The sequence below is a fragment of the Ischnura elegans genome, chromosome 3 (assembly GCF_921293095.1).
Source record: "Ischnura elegans chromosome 3, ioIscEleg1.1, whole genome shotgun sequence".
NCBI lineage: Eukaryota > Metazoa > Arthropoda > Insecta > Odonata > Coenagrionidae > Ischnura > Ischnura elegans.
Window position 1 is genome coordinate 35,283,461 of NC_060248.1, and position 19,228 is coordinate 35,302,688.

Consider the following 19,228-nt stretch of genomic DNA (forward strand, 5'->3'; position numbering starts at 1 on the left):
TAAGACTCCGAGGGGTTTGAAATATCACAGAAAACCATTAATCGAATACTTCTTTCCAATCCTTTCCCCTCCGTTCCCATCCCACTCCCTTCCATCCCATCTGATCCCATCCCACGAACGCGGTTCTCATTCACGGTTCACGATGCTTCTTTTTTCGTAGTCGTGGGAAAAGAGATGGCGTTGGTTTTTGTAGTAAACATGGGGGCGTGAATTTGCCTATTACCCTATTATTATTTATATCCAGTGATTTCCAGGATCCAAGAACAATAAAATGGAAAATCAAGCACAAGATTCAAGAATTCAACGTTATGAGTTGTTCTTGCAAGAAATCGAGAGCATTGACGATTATTGGGGTTCCACATTTCGGTAACTGTTGACTTTTTCTTTTACCGAAAGGCAGATTTAGTGTCACGGTGTAATTAAAATTTATCATGAGTGTTTACAAGTTGAATTAACAATTTAAGATAAATCTTGATCCCCCCGTGCTGTGTTACTGAAGGAGTTTGGAGTTCAGATCAAATTCACCGCTTCCTCTACTCACTACTACGCAGGCTTGAAGCAACTTGTTCGATCCAACAAGTTTGCATCTGCGCATAAATCGTGGAATTATAGGGTACATGTAAACATTTTGTAAGGGGTGGAGTTTGCGCCTTGAGCCTTTATTCAACTGATGTACAATGAACGAGTCAAGCTGCGACTCCGTATTCATTACTAAGCCAAATCATGATCATTTACTCTATGAAATCGAAACCAACGACGCCAGTAGTGTTGGATTGGTTATTCGGTATAAATATCTTTAAACGAATGTTGATATTAGTATGTGGGTCGCATGATAACCTGTTTAGGTCCCTGCTCAGTGAATTTGCCTTCAAATCAGAAGTCTTATTGCGGATAGCCATTGTCCTAATGTGTTCATGGTAGTGTGATGTAAGCGCTAATTATTATAATTTTCTTGTAATCGAAATATTTTTTTAAATGTTTCAGGGCCATATACGATGGAGATGAGCATCATAAATTTATGGAACAACTTGACTCCCGAATCAAAAGCCATGACAAAGACATTGAAAGAATGTGTAACTTTCACTATCAAGGCTTCATTGATTCCATTAGAGAGTTGCTTCAAGTACGGTCTCAAGCCAAGAAACTGAATGTAAGTGTCTTTTACGTTAACCGGTTGACCGTTGCACCTAGTCTTGGTGGTGGTGGTTGCACCATGGTCATATTAGTGTGCAGGTTTTCTTTAAATCCCTTTTGACCAGATTTATGTCATTAAAACTTTGGTTTAGTGTCAATTCTGTGCAATTAACGTGTGTATGTTGAAATATTTTTCACACGTATCTGTTTATGAGCGAAAATGACACTTTCAGTATCGATGAATTTAATGGTATTTCCAGTAGTGCCAACCAGTTGAAATTTGATCTATAGAGAGAACCTTAATAAGTTAAGAAATTATGATTAACCTCCACTTTTTTCTCTATCGGCTGTTCTACCCATCTCCGGGCACCCTTCTTAAAGTACCCAAGGCACTTTGCATTTAACATCGTAAGCACCTCTTCGTGGTGCACTTCAAGGTACCTAGTAAGGAATGGTGTCGAGAAAATAATTTATTTGCCCATGACATACATTTTTGTACAAGCTGCAAGTATATAAGGCATGTAAAAATACAAAATTAAACAAAAGTATACGGATACTAGCAAAAACAATATGCAATCATTGATAATGGCTCAAGTAGTCATTTAAAATATAAAAAAATGAGACAAAAGATAGTCTTAAAGTATATTCTTGAAAATAGCTATTCATTTATCTTTTTTCATAAATTATGGTAAGTGATTATGCAGCTTTATACAAATATGGTGAGGTCCCTTGGAAGTTAAGGCAACAGCAGATGACAGCACATGTTTATCAAGACATCTTTTTGTTTCATAGGTGTCATAATTGTTAGTTGGGATGGGAAATCAGTTTTATGTTTTCGCACATTATATACAATGAAGGCACAGTTAAAATACTGTGCTCCAACATTATCATTTATACCTCAATCTTGAAGATACTTTTGGCCCAAATATTCATGAAATTAAAATCATATTGACATAAAATTTTCAGGTCAAAGCATCATGTTATAATTGTATAATAATTGATAACTAGTGATAATAGAAGCAAAACAATTGAAAATACAAATGCATGTCAACCATCATGTTTATAATGCTACATATTTTATTCACTCATTAGCTGTAACTGCTGCACATACAACTATATTCACTTAAAAAAATTATTAAACCTCATTCACCATGTAAAAATGGGGGGGGGGGGAGTTTTTTTAGGTTACACCCCCCCCCCTTGGGCCTTTAGAGAAAGAACAAGTAAAATGGTATCAATAAATTACTTCTAATGAATGCTGATACAAAATTACTGTTCTTGAGCCCAAAAGGTTTTCAACTTCAAAAATCCTAAAATATTCCAGGGGAGGACCCCTGCCTGAGGCCATTTGCCCTGGGGTGTTTTCCATAAACCCTGGAAGGGAAAAATCTGATAAAACCCCCCATTTCAAAATCCTGGCAATGCCACTGGTCAGAAGGGTCTAGTTTGGTATAGGGAGCAAGGTTGCCTGGTCAGAAAGAGAAATTCCCTTGCCACGTGTAAACAAAAGGCTTCCGTGAAGAAAGGAGCGGGAAGGGATGACAAGCTTGAATGGCCAATGGAAGAATCTCAGTCATTATTACCTTTTTATGCTTTTCTTTACTGCCACTCTGTCCTCACTGAGAAAAATTGTTAGGCTTGTTTCAGTAATTCAGTGACAACGTTGTATAACTAGGCGAGGGTGTGAGGTAGGTTTGGGGGATAGCAATTAGCTGAAAACCGTGCTAGCATAGGATTCTCAGCCCCTCCTTTTGTGCTATCATCGGACAACTCTCATTGGCTGGACTGTAGGTTGGTTGTAGGCCAAAAATAGTGAATATCTATTCAAAGGTATCTTGTTTTAGGTAGAGATTCTATGATAATATTGGGGTAGTATCTTTTCAGTATTAAAATAAATGATAATGGTGGCCATCAGTGGTGTCATGGTGCCGGAATGAGTCGGAACGCCATTCCAGCTCTGGTCAACAAAAGACATTATAGTCAAATAACACTTTTATCAATTTTGTTGCCTCAAAATTTCTAATTTGTACACTTGTAACCGAAACAAAATAGTTAGCATTAAAATGTAAATAAGGACTTGTAAAAGAAAACACACAGAGTAATATTTCACTTCTGAAGAAAGTTAAGGAAAGCACGTTCCGGCACTGCTATTTTTCCATGACGTCACTGGTGGCCATTATTTAGACTAATGCTTACTTCACTCCTGGATTCTTTAGAATGAAGTTGTTCAGTTGGATGAAGATCTGCGCCAATCAGCAAATAATCTCATCGCCAAGGGTGAGGAGTTGGTGCGTGCCCGCAAAGTAGAAAGCAATATAGCGGCTGCTATCGAGAATCTGTCTCTCTGCCTTCCAGTTCTCACAACCTATGCAAAACTTCAGAGGCAGATGAAGGATAAAAGGTGAGTTGTTTCATGCATGGGCATATTTGGGCTTGGCCAACAAATTATTTTTCCGGAACAATGTTATGCAAGATTTGATTTGCTGGTTATCGATTCATCCCTCAGATAAGAGAAAATATACTAAAGTTGATGGGCAATATGCATGTGTCACTTGTGATTCGGTGATGATTTTTAAATATGCACATTTATGATTATTTAATAGTACCACCTAATGTAAGTAAGACCAATATTAGGAACTGTAGTATCTTCTCATGATTTCTTATCTAAAGGTAGATTGTAAGATAGTGAAGGCATGACTGTTTAAGTTCTATTCTTACAATACTTGAATTTATATAATGAAGTGGGTGTTAATCCTTTGGTGTCCAGTAGACTGGCACATGCTCGGATATAGTTGTATTACTTTCTCCAAGAAGCTGTTATAAACTCAGTTTAAATATTTAGTCTTTAGTCAACAGTTTTGTCTTGGATATTTAGATATCAATAGTGGAGAAAGCTTGGCTTCAGTTCTATTTATGAAAGATTTGTAGAATCCATCTAAATGTTGCTGTCTGTTGCGTATGGATTTTGTTATCCTTTTGAAAATTTTCATCTGCCAAAATACTGATTATAAGTGATGCTGTGCTTTGCAGATTGCAATATTGACTCCGATCATGTCAATTTTTTATCCTTTATGCCATAAAGTGATTGTCTTTCTAGGTACTACCCTGCATTGAAGACTCTTGAGCAGTTGGAACATCTCTATTTACCAAGGGTTGCAAATTATCGATTCTCCCATCAGATGAGGGAAAATATACCAAAGTAAGTTGATGGGCAATATGCATTTGCCACTGGTGATTCAGCGGTAATATTTAAATATGTATTGTACTGCGGCGAAAGTGGTGCCGCTCCATTTGTTGCAATACTTTTGAATCTGACTGTACATGTTGTGACATGGCTCACAAATTTTAGTGAATGGATGTTGGTCATTCATTGAAATAGCCAAAATAGGTGTTTCTGGTAGTTTCATGAGCATACATTATGATATAATATGTTGAAAATTGATCTTATATCGGAATCAGCGGAATTGTAATAGATATGAAAAAAGCATTATCAGTTAAACATTATTAAAAGTCCATCACTGGTTGCTATTTTCATTATTTTTATTCACAGGCTTAGGGATAATATCAAGGAGGCATCAATGTCTGATTTGAAAGATTTCTTGGAAAACATCAGAAAATTTTCTCCAAAAATTGGAGAAGTTGCAATGAAGCATGTAAGTATTAGGAATTATTTATATCAGTCTGTTAAATGTTCCTCCTCTAGCATGTTTTCTGCTGCTAGTCATGATTATACAAGTGTGTCCCTGCTTCTTATAAGTGTGATAAAAAATAACAGTGAATTACATAGAATGGCATTGCAAGACCTGGAATATAGGGTATGAGATAATGAATGGGTTTTTACGGAAGGGTGTACATGAGGTTCAGCATTAAATTTCTTTAGGTTTGCAGGTTAAAGGCTCCACAAGTCTAAGGTTAAGGGTATCAAGATGACCCATGATTAATGCATTTAATTGATCCATCATCATTATTTTTTGAGTGAATCTTCTTGAGCTAGATAGAAAATGCAACATCTATGTATCTAAAAGAAGATGTCTGTTTGTCTATCCACTATGTGTATCCAAACGGCTGCATGATGTATTGCGATCAAAGTTTGTGCAAGGTGCATCTTATGCTGCAGATTCCTTTTGTGCTACTTTCGGTTTATTCTAGAAATGGGTCGAATAGCAGATTTCTCGAACTCTAATATCGAATTCGAATATTAAATAATTGCTCGAATATTCGAATACCTCGAATACTAAACGATGAATGTTGGAATGTTTGACTCGGTTGCCTATGCAGCAGGCAACACAATATTTTGGGGAGTAATTTTGATTTCCTTTAAAGGATTCGAACAGGAATTAAGCTGATTAATGGAATATTTTAAGTTTATGGAAACAATTGGGCATATAATTAATTCAACTAACATTGCTTTACCCCCACTCCTGCTGCCAAGTGCTAGCTGACAGTCTGAGGCATTTTATAAAACACAAGCTCTTCTCCACCGGATTTTCTTCAATTATTTTCAGTCCATCTTTGGGAGTTCTCACGAAATCAGAAGATGAATTGGAATTGCTATCAGGGAGAAACCAAATATCCTGAGAAAATATCCCTTCGTCTGGGACTGTAACAATAAAGATTAATAGCATCACTCATAAATTGTAACTTGATATATGTTTTCCGAAAAAATACCGTATCAACTTCCGAGAAGCTCTGCTGCTCATATCGAGTCTCGCCAGAATGCCAAGTCTCCGTCCTATTTTGACATTTATTTCCTCGCGTAAAATGCTTAAATACAGTCAGAAATGCGTCGCGTTTGGTCTTCTTCTTTTTTAAATTACGCACACATTACTAATATTTGACCTCCAGAAATGGGGAACCTCGAAGCAGGTAGGCAGAAAAAGGTCAGTGGGTTAGAAAAGGGGGGGGGCGTGAGATACGTCTTTATTGTTCTCGTGTAACTTGATATTTTTTTCGAAGCTTAGGTCTTCGTAATACGATCCCTGCGTGAGCAAGGACCTTTTGTTTGATTTCGGAGAAGAGGAAAGCGTCAAAGTGGGTGAGGCGAGTGCTGAATGGAGGGGGATAGCAGATCGTGGGAAATGCACCAATGTTACTATCCCACGGCACTGAGTTTCTCCCTATGGTAGTTTCATCTCCTAGAAAAGATTCAAACTAAGTGCCTGTCCTTATTAGCCATAAATGACACAAGGTAAACACTTCGTCTCATTTATACGAAACCTGATCGAGCTGGGGCCGTTTGTTTCATTTCGAAGAGGAGGAAAGCGTCGGAGGAGGGGCCGAGGGCTAATGGATGGAGGGGGAAGCAGATTTTGGGAATTGTGCTACGTAATTACTATCCCACGGCACTGAGGTTTTCCTGGTGGGGGAAACCGGGGATTTTCGGATTTTTTCACCCGTATCAATTGAGGTTCCCCACGTCGAACTCTTTTCACCGCTCTAACCCGCGAATTAGATGTAGTTCGTCAACTTGCCTAAAACGGCGCTGCATGCACTAAAAGACTCGAGTTCTCTACATTTTTCTGAGTCAACTACCAACGACGTGCGTGCGACAGTGTACGACGCGAAATTCGAGGTATTCAAGGCGGTACTTTTCGCATAACTATTCGAGACCTCGAATATCAAATACTTTCTAGTATTCGAGGTATTCGAGTATTCGCGGATACTATTTGCACATCTCTAGTTTATTCCGATGGACCCTTTGCATCGTTTACTCATAACCGAATCCTGCAAATGCACTTAGCACTCCACCTAGCATCCATTCCCCACCCTCAGCTTACACTCCCACATTCCGATAACATCTCCATTCAATCTGCCTTCTTTGTATATCTTTGTGAGCACTGTGTGCAAGGTTTGACCGGCAAGGCAAGACCGATTTGGCGACTTCCAGTTGCAATTCTTCGTTTTCTCACAACTTCACCGTTCACATGTAAATGGCCCATGAATAACATTGCTATCCTTTTAACCTTGCATTTTGACTAACTGTGTGTCTTCTTTTGTTCTTTCATTTTTTCCGAGGTCATTTTTATCCCATATTTTGACAGGTCAATATGCCCATGAATTCTAAGTTCTAAGTTTCCCCTTCTCTGGGTTCTATTCTTCCCAAGCAACGCCAGGTGACCAGTTAGTTATGGATAAATGTTCATATGTGTACATGACCTTTGGTTATAAACCATCGTATTGGTTTAACTTTCCTCTACTCTGCCTTTCTAATCAGCCAATCTTTTGATATGTATATAATTTTTTTCTTTTACATCTTTGATCTCAAGATTCAACTTCAAGGACTAGTGTTCTTTACAATTTATAACCCCTCTCTTACACTTTACTGAGTTGAAGGGGTAAAATCTTAAATGGAAGCTGAACATAATTTAATTGAAGTAAACCCTGAAAATATTACTTAAGTCTCTACTTTGCCTAGTGAGTGATTAGTATCTCAATTGAAAATTAATTGTTCCTGAAAAAAATAATTATTGATAAAAACCTAAAATAGATAGCTACATTTTGTAGAGATGGAACACAATTTGCTGAATGTTTCACGATTGAAGGATCTTGAGTGATAGCTGCTTAAATGTTCAATATAGTGAGGAACAATTTATCTGGCTGAACACAACTACATAATTTAAGTGCATTATAATTTTTTAATGCACGTTTTTACCCCTCTCAATTTTATTGACAGACTGGTGAGCAAATTGGAACAGATGCTAGTATTCTGGGTCGGAAGAAGCGAAGGATGCCTACGCAGAACTCTTTCAACAGTAAGTCATCAAAATACTCTTTTTGTTTCCGTAAGTTGTCTATTAACTAGATGACCTCAGACCTGTCACAGTCGTGCGATGAACGTACATAAAGTTGCAATAGGTATTTACCCCTTCCGCTTAAATTCATTTTCTGAATATTGTGCTCCTATCCTCTATTTACACATTTTTTCTTTGATTCCTTTTTAAATGGAATGGTAGTTAATGAAATGATGACTCCCACCTCCTGTGCCTCTGTGTTCAACATCATTACCTTGTTTGTTTAACACAGTCTTGAGATTTGCCTTGGAAGAAAATTGCGTGAAGTAACTGGTAGCATACCTCACCACCAATCAGGAGACCTCTGTTCGGATCTTGGCTAAGCCAAATGATATTTTCATGACTTGAAACCTGAGTCATGAAGTATTTTCCCAAAACCCAATGAGAAAATTTATCTGGAACACAATTTTCATTCTATACTTTTTAATAGAGGGATAGTTTGCTTTCAAGCACGAATAAGATAAGATGATCTTATTTTTGGCTGTTTTCATTAAAACTTAACGAAAATCATTCATCCATAATAAAACAAATGATGAAGAACAAGAACCAATCCTAGAAGAAACTAATGCCAGAACCGCCTTCGAATGTGAGCCAATAAAAGAGTGGAATCCTCAATTTTGCTGTATTTAAGCCAAATGGCTTTTAAGCTTTATGTCATAAGATACGAGGGCTATTCACATAGTAAGGAACATTTACGCTTCCCGTCACTAGACTCCCGCAAGTCTCGTATATCTTGGTGTCCATGAGCTTAGCGCTTAGAACTTGACAATGCAAAAATTCTGGAATGGCTCTCCAAGTATACACGTATAAGGTAGTGGGGATTTGCTGTTTGCCAATCGTATTCGCCAAGACTACATACTTGAACCATTTCTTTTGTGTAGTTTTATCAGAAATTTTGTACAATCGAAATTGTGTTAAATGTTATGTAAAATGATTAATAAAAGCATATGTATTCATGAAACATGTACCATAAAATAATAAAACGCCTATAAACCTGGGAAAAATGTAGCATTATAATAACACCGCCAAGATTTTCTATAACACCGAAATCACATGGTTTTAAAACGAATTTTAGCTAAAAATAAAACCACTTTCACGGACCTCTAACTATTATTCATGCACATAGTCAGTTATTTTAGGTAGCTTTTTCTTACCAACCGCAATATTTTTAGTGGCGATAACGTGATTGTACTCTTATTCCGACTGCTCCACGTAATACCTGGTTTCCGATAACCATGCATTCGTGGCTGCGAGATTACGGATCCTGAAAACAGATTCTTGCAGTGATTTCTCATGGATGCTACAAATCCACTGCAAGACGTCGGGAACTACACTGTCACTGTGTTAACTAATGCATGGATAATCCACAACACGGATAAACCGCTGCCAGATGATCGGGAGTCGACTGTACTTAGTTTTTTCTTTATTCCAAAACATTCCTTACTTTGTGAATAGCCCTCGTATTTGTTTTTCTCTCATTTATTTGCAAGCAATTGTAGTCAAACCCATATGATAGAGAGAATAAGTCGTGTCTCTTGTTGTTAACCTCTTTATGCCTGTAGAATTTATTAAATTTAAGCCAAACTCTCCAAATCTAACATCATGTATCCATTTTTTTGTTGCTTTTATGTTTTTGATCAGGCCTAACGGAAAATGACACTAAAGTTGAAAGTAGTTATGATGCAGATGAAGATCTTAGTGCTCAGGACCTCATTGACTTCTCACCTGTCCACCGATGTTTCCACATATACTCTGTTCTAGTAAGTCTAAATGCTTCTGAAAATTGAAGAGTTTGAAGATCATTTTGTTGCAATTTGTTGCATTGTAATTATTTTCATGCATTGATTATTATTTTCTTTCAATCAGGGTTCTCGAGAAACTTTCGAGACGTATTACAGGAAGCAAAGAAAAAAGCAAGCTCGCTTGGTCCTCCAACCTCCGACTAATATGGTGAGTTTTGCATAGCCATTTAGTTTTTTTTGACCAAGACTATACACTCATGCCTCTTTAGCACAAGGGTTACATACCTTGTGCCAATGGAATTTGTATAAAACGAGACCATTTTAATGAGGGAAGATGAGAATGCATTCCTGGTAGCAAATGCATTTGTTCAGTCTCGAATTTACTAGTGATGGGTCGGTTCGATTCCTCGATTCTTAGATTCCTCGATTCTCGACCAAGAACCGGAATCGAAAACGAGTACTTGCCAAGGCGAAAAATCGATTCCGATTCCAGTAGTACTTCAAACAACAAAATATACGACCGCGTTTCCAACAGTCATTTGAATTTTCGCGCCACGTAATCGTAATAACAAAACACATATCTTCTTGGGATGTGCGAGTACTCGAAAATTCAAGTCGATCGAATAGTTGGTACTCGACTCGAGCGTTTCGAGTGGCATTACGAATGTCGAGTCGAGTAGTTAAGGTTACAGAGCTTTCGAGGCTAGTAGGTCCAGCAATCTGCCGACAGGAAGCGCTATCATGAAACTCATGTAATAATGCAGTTTTTAAAGCCGAGAAGTCATTCTAATGCCTTGGCCTGGTAATTTCAGCTTGCTGAATACACGACTTTGTCGACGTGGGCGCCGAATACCTTTACGCCAGCCGCGGCGGTCCTTATTCATTTCTTTATCTCCCTTATCAAGTCTACTCATGTATTTTTCTTCTGGTATTAAAATCATTAACTGTTATTACAGTGTATTTTTTTTGTATAATGATATTGGTTATTGTAATTGTATTGCTGATATTTGGTACTATTCTTCCTTTAAAAACGTAGCATGAAACCATCGTTGGATACAGAGCCTACATCCATGGAATTGTTGGATTCTTTGTTGTTGAAGACCATATCTTGAATACAGGCAATGGCCTCGTAAATCGAAGCTACTTAGATGAAGTGTGGAGCATGGCTCTTTCTAAGATTATTAATGCCCTCAGGACGCACTCTGTAAGTAAAATTTGGCTATTATAAAGTAAAAAATCAAACATTTTCTCTGCAAAATATCTTTTTTGTGCCAGTGTTTTTTATCGGAAAGATTTTTAGCATTGTACAAGTTCTAATCCTTGAGTAATAATGTTGAATGCTCTTCAGCTTCTATGGGTAGTTTGCATGAGAGCAAATCAAAATGAATTGGCTTGTTTGCCAAGTTCTTTCATTGCTGATTGTGAAGGAGTTTAAAGGATGAAGAGACCTGTATCTTTCTCTATATGTCATCAACTTCTCAAGCTATACACAGGTAAAATCTGATGTTCTTCAAGGTCTTGCAGATAAGTTAATGATGTCACAAACTCCAGGAAAGTGCATTACTCCTTCATCCCTGTTCCTAAGAATTTGCCTCACGGCCTGTGAGCAAATCCTTGCTAAAGCTGCAATTCTCACACAACGAGTGAATAAACCTTAACTCTTATGATGTCCCTAACTTATGAGATACAGGCGGATACTTTCATGCTTTCTGATTTTATATTTATGGGAAATGGCTGTATGAGGAAATTTTCTTTTTCGTCGTTACTTGTCTTACCCTTCCATCTACCATGGTTTCAATTAGTTGAGATTTCGGGCCTGAGAGAATGACCCTATTGTTGACTATAATGTAAGTGAATCCCTCAGTTTAGTCAAAAAGGGACAAGTTTACTCTCTAGTTAGGTAGATTAATGGAAATATTTTATGTGGGGAGAATTATGCTTCATTTTTGTGGGATCATCGGTGGATTAGTAGTGAAATGTGTGAGTACTGACAGTGGTAAACAGTCACATTAATGAACAGAACATTTATGGAATATAATCCAAGTCCAAATATGCAAATTAAAAACATGATTTGATGGTTGATTTTGGGCCAGGTCCTTCCCCGTAATATCTTGTATTTAGAAGATTTTTCTTCTGGGACGTTTAAAGAATACAACAATATATTAACTGTCAACCTGTGGTCAAAAGCTTAGTGTTCTACTCACTAGGTTACCAAGCTATCCTCAGAATTCTCTAAAAAGAAAGGGAGTATTATGGTTTAGCAACATCATTGCATAGCAAGGTTAAATGAGGCAACATTAAACAAAGACAAAGCATTTAATATTTGTATGCATAAATTAAGAAATCATATTATTTCATCCAATTCTTAATACTATAACTCTGAAATTTGCTTTGGGCTACCAAATGCGTTATTCTATAAAGCTACACCAGTGAGTATTCAATTGATTTATGACATTTATTTTGTTTCAGGCTTATTGCACCGATGCAACTTTGATGCTAAAAATAAAGAACCTTATAATGCTATTTATTACCACCTTGAGGGTAAGGAACATTTTCTTACTATAAGTTCATGTTTATGTCTGAAAATTTATTTGCTCTTTGTTTTTTAAGTATTTGATGACAAGAATTCAGCTACAGTTTTTTCTTCTCTAAGGTCTGGATTTAAATATCAGTTATAATTATAGTGTAATCCTTTACAAATGTTTATTATCTAGGACTGGAATGTTGCATATATATTGTCATGTGCCACTGATATGCTTTCAACGATCAATTAAATGTTTTATATATATTCGTCAGGGTTGTAATAATGATGAATTCTGTTCTGTTGAAATATCCTGTTGATATAAGTACATATGTATACGTATATGTAATAGTGCGTATTACACTTAAAGATCCATGATATAAGTAATTTTTCATGAAGTAAGCCCTTGAAGGCCATTTTGGTGAGCACTTGATGTGAAAAACACTGCTACTTAATCCCAGACAGCGCATTTGCTTGTATACAAATTTTAAATCTCTTTTGCAGTTACAAATTGTATTAATGTTTGTAAAATCATTGTATTACCGTTGTATTCCAAAACCTCATAACAAATCAGTTGTAATGTGTACAGGACAAAAATACGAGAAAAATACAGATTTTAAAACCGTTGCATTTCCAAAGTGATGTCGCCGTCGCCAAAGTGATGTTCAGGACCTGGATACGGATGTTATTTTCTGAAACTATATAGGTAAGGTAGAAAAAGAGTCACGGCTTTCTTCCGCATAGGCCCGGGTTCGATAGATATTCGATTGTAAAGACTTTGCACATGACATCCCTTGAGTTATCGCGGAGGTAAGGCACAATTCGGAGTTTCGTTTAAACTCCATAAATTGATATTAAATTTAAAAAAATCACGAAGTAACTAAATGAAACGAATGGGGATAAAATGTAACAGTGATTTCAAAAATTAGAAGAGAGAAAAACACGGCCATAGTTAAGAGGTAGCGATTACTCAAGGGATGTCATGCTGCGCGAAATCTTTACAAGCAAATATCTCTCGAACCCGAGCCTATGTGGAAGAAAGCCGTGAAATTTTTTCTACCTTACCGATATAGTTTCAGTTAATAACATCTGCATGCTGATCCCGAACATCACTTTGGCGATGTCTCCTTGTAAGCCAACTGATTTTTTCATAGCAAATTCCATCCTTTCTGTGTAGAGAAAAATCAAATGTTTGATGCAGAATTGGATTTCAACGGAAAGTTTTTGTAATTATTAGTTCATGATTCTGATATTTTATTGGTGAAAACACTGATATTCTTGCTTTTTTTCCAGAATTATGGCTACACAGTGAGTCAACTTTTTGATCTTCTACACGAAATTCGTGACCATTACAATGAAGTGCTAATGCAACGATGGGTGCAAGTATTTCGTGAAATCCTTGATGAAGAAGACTTTCTCCCTATTCAAGTTAGTTTTTAAAAATATGTATGAGGTAGTGAGTGGATGAGTTAATGGTAGAGTTCTTTTGTGTTTGTGGAGCAAAGAATATTTCTAGTGTCACTGTTCTTGCTTGTTGTTAGTAGCATGTATTGCAATGGTATGAGTGATCCCTTTTCATTTAGTTTTAGCATCTTTAACTTAAAATGTATGCCATCTTTCACACATTGGATGTTTTCATTTTAGTGAGGTTCAGATTGTGATGTGTATTATGTATATATTTTCAATATGCATTGCTGTCTGTCTATTAGGCTGTACACCCTAATTCATAGTTAAAATTTTACTTTCAGGTTTCCGATCAAGAAGAATATGACAAGGTGCTGGAAACATTTCCTTTCAGTGAAGATGTAGCTGGTCTAACTTTTCCTCGTCGTCTACCATTCTCATCTATGGTGCCTAAAGTGTATCGTCAAGTGAAGGAATTCATTTACGCCTGCTTAAAATTTTCAGAGGATCTCAACTTGAGGTAATTTACATTACATTTCCATTTTATAATGTGAGGAGTTGATTTGCTCAATATTCTGTTTTATTTCTGTTGAAGGTTTGATAGAATTTTGTAGCAACAGCAACCATAGCATTTTGAAATTTTTTTATATCTTAAACCACTGAAAGAGATTGACTTCGACTTTTTGCATTTCCTGGCTCACTGATCCATTACCAAACCAAGCTCCTTTGCCGAGAGCATGGTTGTCTTTGCTACTATTCCAAACAGTGCATTAAACAAGTAACTATGTGTACAGTTTAGTGAATGGTTGCAAAGTAGCTCGTAAGATGAAATTTACCATGAAAAAAATTATTAGACTTGGCTGGGATTTAAACCTGGATTTAAACTCCTTATAGCCATTTGAAGTATGCTAACAGTTACACCGGATGTTTTCATGTCAAATTCCTTCCTTGCTGTAAATTTGCACCTGTGCGTGTGAATGCTTGCAAAGCTACTTGTTTAACATTCATTGCTTTGGAAAACTTCCTTTGCAGAATAGCAGCAAAGTAAGATTTTCCTCTTTGATAATCGCCATTTCCTGTGCCACAATACGGACCTAAAATGCTAACAATGTGTTTGTTTAAGCCAGTTTGAGATTTGTCTTGGGAAAAGATGGCTTGGTGTGTGACTGGTAGGATACCTGACCTGCATTCAGGAGATCCAGGTTCAAATCCTGGGTAAACGGAATCATTTTTTCAGGGAAATTTTGTTTGTGGTGTTTATAACAATTATTGATAACTCTGTTTTGAGACAGTACAAATCAAAAGGGTTGTACTACTTCTTTGGCAGTAATTCCTTCAAAGAATTACAAATAAATCATGTAAAGGCTTGTTTATATGGTGAATCTATGCCACTCAGTATTGCAGTTTGCTGAACTCTGCCAGTTCTGGTGGTGGGGCAGAGAACTTTCCCTTTGCAAGTATGTAGTATTTTTGTGATGAGCTCAGTCTTCTATCTGATTCAAATATTTTTCATAAAATCGTACCAGAAAAATTACTGTGTGTTAAATAGGCCAGGAAATATGGTAGCTATATTAAAATATAGAGAGCCATTGTTAAATGCATAGTATGTTGAATCATTTGCAGGATTATCTACCTATCACTTCCCAAGTCATCCTCCAAAGTTACCCTTGTTGCATTCCTTTCCTACCGTACTCTGTTCTCCATTTTCACCATTCCTCACCTCAAAGTAATGAAAATTTCAAGGGAATGAGCCCAAATTGCTCTGAGAAAGTGTGACACCCAGGGTGTGTGCTACAGTGTGAATATTCTTTAATAAGATGACCTTAATGTGAATGGATTTTCTCTCTCTCTCTCTCTCAATGGTATACCAATGCAGATTGCAGTAATGCATCATAATTCAAGTTAGTCTGTTGATTTCCAACATCATTGCAACATTATTTTGTCAATGCAAGTGGTCAGTTGGTGGTGGAGAAATTCATTTACTTTTCTAGTGATTTCATATTTTATTTAGGTAAAATCATAATGCATGTCAATAATTAATGAGGTTTTCCCCAGATCTGAATGAGATTTTGCTGTAAGTTTACCCAATGAGATCACATCTTGTATGTAACTTACGTATTGCCTATACTGTAAAATAATTTTTATTTGCAATGTTATGATTTTTAATTTTAATTATTATTTTCCAGTCAGGCGGAGGTTGATGATACCTTACGACGGTCTACAAATCTTTTATTGACGAGAACATTTAGTGGCTGCTTGTCATCGACTTTCCGAAAACCTAGTCTTGCTCTCCTACAAGTCATCCAAATTCTAATAGACACTGGTTACCTGGAAGAAGCCACCGTTTATCTTGAAGAGTTTGTTTCTAACATTAAAAGGTTTGCAAATTTTTATAAATTGCCCTTGGAAATAATTGAGTTCTACTCCAAGATGAAGAGCTATCCCTCTTTGATCCCTCTACTCCAAGATGAAGAGCATGCATTCAGTGCCACTACTTCTTCAAGGAAAATAATCACATGTCATTATTCATTCCAAGTCTCTTGAATGCTTCAGATAGTGATTTATAAAATATGCTCTCATGAAGAACTAGCCATAAGGTTTCACAAGATCTAAAGTCATATTAATCCTGGCTGGGCCTCCCTGAGGAATTTATTTGTGCACAGTTCTTGGAGCAGTAGGGCTGGCCTTATGGCTCCATTAGCGGAGAACTATGTCAAAATGCCTATTAATCTTATCCTGTTAGGTTTTAGCCAGCTCTGTGTTGTGGTGGCGGAGGCATAGTGCATTGTGAAACTCAAGTAATTCATTCATTCATTTTATTTGCCAAGAGATCAATTACATCAATGTGCATTGATATTAGGCACGTCAAGAAAATTGCACATGTCCAATAATTACATAATATAAAAATACCTTAATTATATATACAATGGGATAATACACTCATTCGACTCCCAAGTACTCATTTACGGAATAAAATAGGTTTTTAAGTAAAAAATCCCTTACTTTTCTTCTAAAAACACCGATAGTTGGAATTTCCTTCAATCCAGAGGGCAATCTGTTGTACAATTTTATACCCATATATTCCGGACCCTAGGAAACCCCTTTGGTTCTAGCGTGTGGTGTATGGAAATTGTGCTTGCCTCTAGTGCCATGATTATGAATATTTGAGTTTTTAAGTAAGGTGAAATAATTGCATTTTACACAGTTAACTAACGCTAATACATACATACATGGAAGAGGAAGTATACCAAGTCTTTTGAATATTGGGCAACAGTGAGCCCTATAGTGTTCTTACCAATTAGACGCACAATTCTCTTTTGGATCACAAAAATCTTTAGAGCCTGGCCTGATGATCCCCAGAACACAATTGTCTGCACCACTCTGGAGTCAAACTCTCCATAATGCAATGCTAGCAGCACCTCAAGTGACACTGTAGCTCTAATAGTCCTTATCAAAAAACAAAGAGAACTGAACTTACTAGATTATTCACCTGCGGCTCCCAAGAAAGATGTTTGTCTAATTGGAGACCAAGAAATCTGAAGGTATCAACTTGTTTCAGCTTCTCGCCGTTTAAGTCAAATATAAGCTCTCTCTTCGGTGCATTAATTTTTGAGAAACAGATGAACTGTGATTTGTCCACATTTACACACAAACCATTTTTTACACTCCACTCATGTAGGTTTTTTATCACTTGGTCCCCTAAATGTAATAATTCATCACATTTTGAAGCATGTATAAAGAAGTTGGTATCATCAGCATAAATTACCGGTTTCACAGTTGGCATTACAGGAAACAATTCTGGCAGATCATTTATAAAAAGTAAGAACAGTATAGGCCCCAAGACTGAACCCTGTGGAACACCCATGTCGATTGTCTTACAGTTAGACTTAAATGTAACACCATCTTTGATAATACTCACATATTGTGACCTCTGTCCAATATAGGAGCATATCCAATTCTTTGGGTTGCCCCTTGTACCAAAATTGTCCAGTTTATGACATAAAACTTGATGGTTAACTGAAGTGAATGCATTGGCAAAGTCAAAGAACATACTAATCGATTCATTATTTAAATCCTCCAAACAGAGAATTTTATTAATGGTATGAAGACAAGCAGTCATAGTTGACTTTCCTTTGATAAAACCATGTTGTTGCCTTGAAATGAGCTGAAATTTATGGAGGTAGGACAATAGTCTACTATAAAATGCCTTTTCAAATACTATGCCTAGCTGATTTTGAATGGCAATAGGTCTGTATGCGCTAAAACTATCTTTATCACCCTTATTCTTATACAGAGGTATTACTCTAGAAGATTTAAGAGCTGATGGAAAAACACCCTGACTAAATGATAAATTAACCATGTGTAATAAAGGATCAACGACCCAACTGCAAGAAAGTTTCAACAGATATCTAGGTATCTCATCAGGCCCAGCTGTACCTTTGGTGCCTAAATTCATGAGAAGCTGAATCAGCTCAATTTTCGTGTAAGGTTGAAGAAAGAATGAATGACAGAATACATTCCCTGATATTGAAATACTATTCCCTGATACCAAATGCTGAGAAGCATTACATATCTGTCAAAAAATGAACATTAAGCGCATTGGCCACAAGGTTGTAATCGGTTGCTGGCTTACCACATGAATCAACCAGTTTTGGAATATAGGAATTACGGCAATTAGAGCGGTGACTATTTATTATGTTCCAAATAACTTTTGATTTGCACTTTGCCTCCAAAATCTTCTGATCATTGTATGTGCTCTTTGCTTTTGTGATTAGATGCCTGTAATATCTTTTTGCAGCTTTGTACTCCTGCACCAGCTCTGGTGAGGAAGATTCTTTGCAGATCCGATTCAGGTTTTTTAAATAGACAGAAAGCATGCGAATTTCATCACTGATCCATGGTTTTTTAATTTTTCTCCTCCCAGTCCTTATCGTGATGACTGGGAATGCCTCATCAAAGTAATGCAAAAATTTTCTATAGAATGCCTCAAATTTATTATTCACATCCTGATAGCAATACACATCATCCCAAGTCTCCTCTGCCAAGAATCCTAAAAATGTGCTAATGCTATCCTCAGTAAAAAAAACCGTGTTGTTCGAGTTCTGTCACCGCAACACATCACTTTCAGGGAAAACTGAGATAAAACTGGATAATGATCCGAAAAGTGTGACACAATTACCCTAGAATCGACCAGATCCACACCAGTATTAGACATGATATTATCTAGAAGAGTAGCAGTTGTATTTGTGATACGAGTTGGTTCATTTATATGTACTAGGGGTCAAATTGAACATTTTAAGAACATTCCTGAATGCTCTTTGATCAATGCCGTCTGCCATCAAGTCGCCATTAAAATCTCCACGTACAACAATAGTTGAATTAGGCTTCATTTTGTATAAGGAATCAAGAAGAAACTCTAAACATTCCAAAAATACAGTAAAACTACCAATGGGAGACCGATATATAGCAACAACTACAACATTAACTTCAGACAAATCCCACTCTGCTATGCAGTATTCAAACTCCCGTTCCTGGGAAATATTCTTACCGATAGAGAGAGCATTTCCCATTAAGGGCTCCCTCTGTAATATCATGACGCCACCCCATTGAAATTCAGATCTGCAGAAGGATGCAGT

The 19,228-nt window shown here is 36.8% G+C and overlaps 1 protein-coding gene across 2 annotated transcripts in view; it reads left to right on the forward strand.

Annotated features, from left to right (window-relative positions):
- The first annotated feature begins 167 nt into the window (after window positions 1–167).
- LOC124155649 (exocyst complex component 6) overlaps window positions 168–19,228 on the forward strand; it is a 31,338-nt gene continuing 12,277 nt past the window's right edge. Inside the window, exons 1-13 of one of the 2 annotated variants that reach the window (XM_046529654.1) lie at window positions 168–366; window positions 985–1,150; window positions 3,351–3,535; window positions 4,232–4,333; window positions 4,685–4,787; window positions 7,808–7,886; window positions 9,567–9,685; window positions 9,792–9,875; window positions 10,704–10,871; window positions 12,137–12,208; window positions 13,482–13,616; window positions 13,937–14,112; window positions 15,779–15,970. In XM_046529654.1, the coding sequence (XP_046385610.1) occupies window positions 272–366; window positions 985–1,150; window positions 3,351–3,535; window positions 4,232–4,333; window positions 4,685–4,787; window positions 7,808–7,886; window positions 9,567–9,685; window positions 9,792–9,875; window positions 10,704–10,871; window positions 12,137–12,208; window positions 13,482–13,616; window positions 13,937–14,112; window positions 15,779–15,970 (1,676 nt within the window). In that variant the 5' untranslated portion in view covers window positions 168–271. Of the gene's footprint in view, window positions 367–655; window positions 785–984; window positions 1,151–3,350; window positions 3,536–4,231; window positions 4,334–4,684; window positions 4,788–7,807; window positions 7,887–9,566; window positions 9,686–9,791; window positions 9,876–10,703; window positions 10,872–12,136; window positions 12,209–13,481; window positions 13,617–13,936; window positions 14,113–15,778; window positions 15,971–19,228 lie in introns of those variants that run through there. The other variant, XM_046529653.1, reaches the window with a different exon arrangement.